This window comes from Diplotaxodon limnothrissa, linkage group LG3 (genome assembly GCF_057381915.1).
Source record: "Diplotaxodon limnothrissa isolate DT_005_m linkage group LG3, D_limnothrissa_male_GT1.1, whole genome shotgun sequence".
In the NCBI taxonomy this organism is placed as follows: Eukaryota; Metazoa; Chordata; class Actinopteri; order Cichliformes; family Cichlidae; genus Diplotaxodon; species Diplotaxodon limnothrissa.
Genome location: NC_140598.1, coordinates 70,591,973 through 70,600,153, shown reverse-complemented (window position 1 = coordinate 70,600,153; position 8,181 = coordinate 70,591,973). Strand labels below are relative to the sequence as shown.

At 42.0% G+C, this 8,181-nt stretch overlaps 1 protein-coding gene across 2 annotated transcripts; it reads right to left on the bottom strand.

Annotated features, from left to right (window-relative positions):
- Nucleotides 1-3,207: 3,207 nt before the first annotated feature.
- Nucleotides 3,208-7,952, bottom strand: LOC146637682 (protein NLRC3-like). 2 transcript variants are annotated; one of them, XM_085349768.1, is made up of 3 exons: nucleotides 7,745-7,952; nucleotides 5,803-7,603; nucleotides 3,208-3,431 (listed from the first exon to the last, which is right to left on the bottom strand). In XM_085349768.1, exons 1-3 carry the CDS (start codon nucleotides 7,950-7,952, stop codon nucleotides 3,236-3,238), a joined length of 2,205 nt encoding a protein of 734 aa, XP_085205894.1. In that variant the 3' UTR covers nucleotides 3,208-3,235. The 2 variants fall into 2 exon arrangements, with proteins under 2 accessions (XP_085205894.1, XP_085205895.1); XM_085349769.1 differs by lacking the exon at nucleotides 3,208-3,431 and having other exon boundaries at nucleotides 5,799-7,633; nucleotides 7,745-7,929.
- Nucleotides 7,953-8,181: the final 229 nt, after the last annotated feature.

Sequence of the window (8,181 nt, the reverse complement as noted above, 5' to 3'; positions counted from 1 at the left end):
ATGTAAACCTTTTAAAATGATGACAGATTACAAACTCTCAGCTGTGTCTGTAATCAAACCTCTGTAACTTTGCTTCCCTTCAGCAGCATCAGCTCATGTTCACATGTTGATTCATGGTTTGCTTCAGTTTTTGATGGACTGCAGAATATTTTGAAGGTTATCTGCTATAAAAAGCCAGAACAGGAAAATCTGCTTCATGTGTTTCTGTTTGATCCTCAGTGACTTTGACACAAAGGCCTCTGCTGTGATGATCACACCTCTGATCAAGTCTCACAGTGTCAGCTTTGTTTTTATACATATGGATATGTGCTGATAAATGATCAGAGTTATAATATTTCCCACTGTCTGCTGTGTGCCGTGACCTTTGACCTGCTAAAGACAGTCAGCTGTGGATTATTCATTGTTGTGTCTGATACTTAGAACTGTGAGGAAGAACACTACACAGTTAATCAGGGTCCCCTCTCTCTGAATCAGGGAAGGTGGGCAGGCCGCGTGTGGGCCACGGGCCATACGTTGAGTCTCACTGTTTGAAATGTGAACATTGTTCTGCTGCAGTCAATGGACTAAACCAGAGAAGAAGAAAACAGACTTTACCATGAAGATCCTCAGTGTGGATCAGTATAATATCAGCCTGATGTCTGCAGTTTAGTGTCAGCACAACTTTCACATCATATTCATCTCAGCACAACTAAAACATGCTGACTGACCTCAGAGTTTCAAGTCCACATCCTGGACTCTCCAGGAAACCACACAGATGCTTCACTCCTGAATCCTGCAGGATGTTGTTCTCACTCAGGTCCAGCTGTCTCAGATGGGAGGGGTTGGACTTCAGTGCTGCTGCCAGATAATCACAGCTGATCTCTGACAAACCACAGCTCTCCAATCTGTATAAAGAATGAAAGATGTAAGTTTATTAGACAAAGTGTGAGCTTGAAATCATTCAGTGTTTCATCATCTGTTCAGAGCTGAAGAAGGTTCAGAATGTAGAAGTTTAGAAAATGGAAACTCCAAACAGCTGAAGCCAACAGGAAGCAGCTTCAAACAGGAAACTGTGCAGAGTTTCAGACTATATGTCCTGATGCAGCCAGTTGGATTTTGGAGATTTGAATCTTTGTTCTGTGACTAAGTCCTTGAATCATTTCTTCCAGTTGGTCCAACAAGACAGACTAAGTGTTGGACATGTGTTGTGGCTCCATTAGGGGAGCTTCTAAATGTGATGTGATGGCCCCTCTGGGTCTGTCAGGTCACAGCACTGAAGAGAGCTCAAACTGGGCACACAGTTATTCCAGTCTGGACCAAAGACTATATACTGGGACTGAGGGACTGCTTTGACTGCACCCACTGGGACTTTTTAAAGGCTCATGTTCTCACTTAGATCATCGATTTCTACTTACATTTCTTTCTGGGAAAAATGGGGATTACTTTGGAAACAGGAAGTATTTTCCCCAATAAGCAGCCCTGGATTAGTAAATCACTCCAACATGTTCTCAGGCAGAAGAAGCTGTCTTGTTATGAGGGAGAGAAGAAAAAGATTGAGGCACAGAAACTTGTTGAAAGAGAGATAAAGCAGCTAAAATCAGGTGTAAAAGTAAAGCAGAGGATGAGCTGAATAAAGGACACTCAAGGCTGGCTTGGAAAGGAATGAAGTCCATGGTGGGGATGCAGAACAAGGAGCAAAGATGAATGTGATGCTGAATCAGCAGAAGACTTGGACTCATTTGATTCCAGCTTTGATATCATTGGTTTCAATGAAGAGCTTTGTGATTGTAGCAAAGGGCTGGTAGCTCTGAGAGTCCCACTGATGAGGTGTTTGTGTGGAAATCTCTTAGTGGGACCAAAGAGAGAAAAAGCCCTGGTCCTGATGCTGTGGGAGGGAAATGATTGAAGTGTGCTGTGAGGAACTGACTGGGAGATTTTCACACATTTTCCAGTCCTCCTTGGAACAACAGGAAGTTCCCAGCATATGGAAACAAAGGTTAAGTGTCCTATGGCACTCAGTGATGATGGTGCTGTGGCCCCACCACCTCCACCTCTTTGTAAAGGAACTAACTGTCATCTGAAGCTTCAAATGGAACTAAGACTTCCTCCACTAGGTGGCAGTGTCTGATGAGAAAGTGTTAGTGGAGCTGGCCTGGAGTCAGAAACAGGAAGATGCAGGATTTGGGCTGAAATGGGGAAATGTGGTTAGCACTAGTGCCTTAAAGCAAGAAGGTTGTAGGTTGAAGCTTGTTGGCCTTTCTGTGGAGGTTGGATGTTCTCCCACAGTCCAATGAAATGCTGCTTAGGTTCATTGGTGCTTCTAAATTGGCTGTAGGTGTGGATGTGAGAGAGTGCTTCTCTGTCTCTCTCTGTTGGCCCTGTGATGGACTGCTCACCTGTGCAGGTGGACCACGCCTCTTGCCCTATGACAGCTAGGGCACAGGCTGCAGCCCTGTGAGCCTAAGCTGAATAAACAGTTAGCAAAAATGATCCATAGATGGCCTGAAATCCCCCAGTTAGCAGTTTGGTAGATAGCTATGACATGCTAATCCCATCCAGCAGCTGTATTCTACCTGTAAGCTGATCCCTGCTGAGCCAAAGCACTTTTTCATATACAAATTACAACCTTTAATAGAAACCTATTGGTCAGCATCTTATTAGCCTGCTGTTAGCTTCATTCCACAGAAAACTGAGAGAAACTAACAGAGTTGATAAAGAATAAAGAGAAATGTGCTGATTTAAAGCCTTTGAAGTGCTTCAGATGATCTCTGTCCACTTCTGTCCACTCATTCATTCATGTAAGCTTTCTAATGCAGCTTTGATCTTCACAGTCTGCTTCATGAAACTCATTCTAACCCTGAATGTCAGAGTGTTCCTCCTTCTCTTTCCCATCATTCATGCTGGCAGTGGAGGAGATTTGGATGTTGGACTGTGTTTTGGATGATGTGTGTATGTTTGTGTTGGACTGCTGTCTGTAAAGCAAACGCACATTTTGCTTTGGATTTCAGTGTCAGACAGACTTTAAGGTGGAATGAAGAGTTGGAGAGTTTCACAGTGAATTATCCAGAGGAGGATTTTTCTTCTTCTTTGAAGGTTTGAAATGTGAACATTGTTCTGCTGCAGTCAATGGACTAAACCAGAGAAGAAGAAAACAGACTTTACCATGAAGATCCTCAGTGTGGATCAGTATAATATCAGCCTGATGTCTGCAGTTTAGTGTCAGCACAACTTTCACATCATATTCATCTCAGCACAACTAAAACATGCTGACTGACCCCAGAGTTTCAAGTCCACATCCTGGACTCTCCAGGAAACCACACAGATGCTTCACTCCTGAATCCTGCAGCTTGTAGTTGGAGCTCAGGTCCAGCTGTCTCAGATGGGAGGGGTTGGACTTCAGTGCTGCTGCCAGATAATCACAGCTGATCTCTGACAAACCACAGTCCCTCAATCTGTATAAAGAATGAAAGATGTAAGTTTATTAGACAAAGTGTGAGCTTGAAATCATTCAGTGTTTCATCATCTGTTCAGAGCTGAAGAAGGTTCAGAATGTAGAAGTTTAGAAAATGGAAACTCCAAACAGCTGAAGCCAACAGGAAGCAGCTTCAAACAAACACAACAAGAGAAAAAACTCTGAATGTTTCACATTAAAGTCGTACATTTATCATAAAAACAGGACAAAGACTTGAAAAAGTTGTTTTTTTCCTTCCAGGAACCACAAGGCTTCACTTTTAAAGGTGAAGTGTGAAAGAAATGGACATATTTGAAGTCCAACACCTTTTTCCAGTCACATTATTAAAGCAGACAAACTACAAGCTCATTTTCATTCCAACAAGTCATCTTCTGACCTGGACTAACAACACTGGTCTCTATGTGCAGCTGGCTGTGAGACCAGTGCTCAGGGACCGTCTACAAAGTGCAACACTGAAAGAACATCACACACTAATTTGCTTCCATCATCCAACCTGAAGAGGAAACAGAGACTCCTCCCCTTCAAAGTAAAAGCTGCTCCTTTTGGACACAGTATCAAAGAAAGTCTACAGTATAACATAGAAAAGACAGAACAAAGTTTTGGTTGTTTTTAAATTGTGCAGAAATGAAACTACACTAAGCTCAATTATGTGACAGACATTTCATCCCATGTCAGTTTGGCCTCATCCTGGGCCGGATTATCCAGCACACACTCTGACCACAGGCCCAGGGGCCACGCACAGCTGGGCTCCATCCAAGATGGTAAAATGGTAAATGGCCTGTATTTATATAGCGCTTTACTAGTCCCTAAGGACCCCAAAGCGCTTTACATATCCAGTCATCCACCCATTCACGCACACATTCACACACTGGTGATGGCAAGCTACATTGTAGCCACAGCCACCCTGGGGCGCACTGACAGAGGCGAGGCTGCCGGACACTGGCGCCACCGGGCCCTCTGACCACCACCAGTAGGCAACGGGTGAGGTGTCTTGCCCAAGGACACAACGACCGAGACTGTCCAAGCCGGGGCTCGAACCGGCAACCTTCCGATTACAAGGCGAACTCCCAACTCTTGAGCCACGATCGCCGAAATCGATATTTTGTTACAAACAATTTTTTGTTTGCTCTCTTGATCAGCTCCTTTTTCTGAGCAAGAATCCTGACATTCCTTCACTGTCCAAATGTGTTTAACTTTTTTTTTGGCAGCAATAAACATGACAGTTTACTTATTTTAATTTAAGACATGTTTTATTTTAATTAAGTTTAAAACTTTTTTTATTTAATGTAAAATTATATTTTGTTTTAATTTACTTTCAAATTCTTCAGTTGCTGAAGGGGCTGCATAGTTTTCATAAATTGCATAGTTCAGAATAGCTATAATTGTACCAGATGGTTGCATTCAGTTAAGTTGGACTAGACTGTAATACAAACCGTTCAGTTTGTCAACAATAAAACTGACTGAAATGAGAGAAAGACTGAGTGCGAGACTTTGATATTAGATAAAATGAATATTGATAAAGTTTAACTTTATGTACAGAATCTGAATATTGCAAAATATTTTAAAAAATTGCAATAATATCGTATCGTGAGTTGTATGGTGATTCCCACCTCTACTACTTAGTATTGAGAAAAGCCCACTAAAAGAACGCCCACCAGACCAAAGCAATGGTTTTGACTTGATCAGCATTAACCCCGCCCCCTGACTTTGATGGGTGAAGCTGACAAATAAAATGTATTTATGAACAGCGATGCAGGGCCAGGAGTAGCAACGTGAATTAAATAAATACATCATTAAATAATTCATTAAATGTGTCAGTAAAATAATTAAAATAGAAAACAAACCAATAATTGATTAAATTTGTATTTAACTAATTAGAATTGTACATAAATAAATAATGAATTATTTTAAATGAAATTAACTGATAATTCATTATCAATATATTTTTTTCATTAATTACTGAAATAAATAATTCATTAGTGATGTATTTATTTAATAAACCATAAAATTATTGCTAGTTTACTCAAAATAATTTTAAGACATCAATATTAAAGGTTAAGTTATGATAATGAACACATGCAACTATAACTGATGACATAAGAATTTGGATTTTTTAAGCTAAAGCGAAGGTGCTGACTCACTTGGCATGTTACTCTCAAATCCTCCCTAATAACAAGAACATAATTACACTTTAGCCACAAGAGGGCAGCAGCATTAATACAAGTCACGTGTATATAAAGGTACAGTGATTATATTACAGTGATTTTGACAAAAACAAAACAGAAGTTCATGGCAGTGTGTTTTTCCATAACATACCAACCAAATTAAATAATAAAAACTTTATAACTTACAGAGCTTTTTTAGAGACTTTGACCACTGGCAGCAGCCTCAGAAGAGCCTCCTCTGAAGCAAAGTATTTCTGCAGGTCAAACACATCCAGATCTTTTTCTGATGACAGTAAGATGAAGACCAGAGCTGACCACTGAGCAGGAGACAGTTTATCTGTGGAGAGACGTCCTGATCTCAGGGACTGTTGGATCTCCTCCACTAGAGAACGATCATTCAGTTCATTCAGACAGTGAAACAGATTGATGCTTTTCTCTGCAGACAGATTCTCACTGAGCTTCTCCTTGATGTACTGAACTGCTTCCTGATTGGTCAGTGAGCTGCTTCCTGTCTGTGTCAGCAGACCTCGTAGGAGAGTCTGATTGGTCTGCATTGAAAGACCCAGGAGGAAGCGGAGGAACAAGTCCAGGTATCCATTGGGACTCTGTAAGGCCTTGTTCACAGCACTCTGGTGGAGAGATTGGAGTTTTGGTTTATCAAATAATTTAGACCACATTGATGTTGTTTGTTGTTCTTCCAGCAGATTGAGTCCAGAGTTGATGAAGGTCAGGTGGACATGAAGAGCAGCCAGAAACTCCTGAACACTGAGATGAACAAAGCAGAACACCTTGTCCTGGTACAGTTGTTTCTCCTCTTTAAAGATCTGTGTGAACACTCCTGAGTACACTGAGGCTGCTCTGATATCGATGCCACACTCTGTCAGGTCTGGTTCATAGAAGATCAGGTTTCCTTTCTGCAGCTGATCAAAAGCCAGTTTTCCCAGTGACTCAATCATCTTCCTGCTCTCTGGACTCCAGTGTGGATCTGTCTCAGCTCCTCCATCATATTTGATCCTCTTGACTTTGGCCTGAACCACCAGGAAGTGGATGTACATCTCAGTCAGGGTGTTGGGCAGCTGTCCTCCCTCTCTGGTTTCCAGCACATCCTCCAGAACTGTAGCAGTGATCCAGCAGAAGACTGGGATGTGACACATGATGTGGAGGCTTCGAGCTTTCTTGATGTGGGAGATGATCCTGCTGGCCTGCTTCTCATCTCTGAATCTCTTCCTGAAGTACTCCTCCTTCTGTGGGTCAGTGAACCCTCTGACCTCTGTCACCATGCCAACACACTCAGGGGGGATCTGATTGGCTGCTGCAGGTCGTGTTGTTATCCAAAGGCGAGCAGATGGGAGCAGGTTCCCTCTGATGAGGTTTGTCAGCAGCTCATCCAATGAGGTGGACTTTCTGGTTTCAGTCAGGATTTTAGTTTTGTTGAAGTCCAAATTAAGTCGACACTCATCCAGACCATCAAGTATGAACACAACCTGGAAGTCTTCAAGCCTGCAGATTCCTGATTCGTTAGTTTGATTAAAGAAGTGATGAACAAGTTCCACCAAGCTGAACTTTTCCTCTTTCAGCACATTCAGCTCTCTGAAAGTGAATGGAAATATGAACTGGATGTCCTGGTTGGCTTTGTCTTCAGCCCAGTCCAGGCTGTATTTCTGTGTTAAGACTGTTTTCCCAATGCCAGCCACTCCCTTTGTCAGCACTGTTCTGATTGGTTCGTCTCTTCCAGGTGAGGCTTTAAAGATGTCTTCTTGTCTGATTGTTGTTTCTGGTCTGTCTGGTTTCCTGGATGCTGTTTCAATCTGTCTGACCTCATGTTCCTCATTGACCTCTGCAGTCCCTCCCTCTGTGATGTAGAGCTCTGTGTAGATCTGATTCAGGAGGGTTGGGCTTCCTGCTTTAGCGATGCCCTCAAACACACACTGGAACTTCTTCTTCAGTTGGGCTTTAAGTTCATGTTTACAGAGTGGAGCAAATATTTCTGAAGGTAAGAAATTCAGAAACAAATATTATATAATAAATATCATAGCCTTTCAGTACCCTGAAAGGATGAATGTCTATTGGTCCATTTCTTGAGCTATTAGGAAAGATCAATATTCAGTCTTTAGAGAAATTCTCTTACTGCTCTGCAGATGGTCAGCCATCTCATGCTGCTTAAGTCTCCTCAAGAAGTGGAGTGTGATCTTCAGAAATGCTTCTCTGCAGCTCTTTCTTTCATCTTCATCCTCACCTTCAAACATCTCCTCATCCTCCATCTGGCTCTTTAAAGTTTCTGGGTGATCTGGACTCAGAACCTTCTGGATCTTCTTCAGCTCATTCTTCACAAACATGGTGATGTTGTCCTCCAGCCGCTGGAAAAGAAGACTATATGAATTACCCAGTGGTAAATGGACTGGTTCTTATATAGCTCTCTTTGATACTCTGTGCACACAAAGCATTTTATACAACATGCCTCATTCAACCAAGCACATTGTTCTATGCTTAAATACTTTCTTTCACACTCTGATGGATGCATCAGAGGGCAGCTTGGGTTTAGTACGTTACCCAGTACATTTGCCA

Coding starts and splice junctions, on each gene's coding strand:
- LOC146637682 (XM_085349768.1), bottom strand. CDS start 7,952: ATGTTTGTGAAGAATGAGCTGAAGAAGATCCAGAAGGTTCTGAGTCCA. Junction 7,604..7,744: donor GGCTGACCATCTGCAGAGCA/GTAAGAGAATTT, acceptor TCTTACCTTCAG/AAATATTTGCTCCACTCTGT. Junction 3,432..5,802: donor AAAGTCTCTAAAAAAGCTCT/GTAAGTTATAAA, acceptor TTCTTTATACAG/ATTGAGGGACTGTGGTTTGT.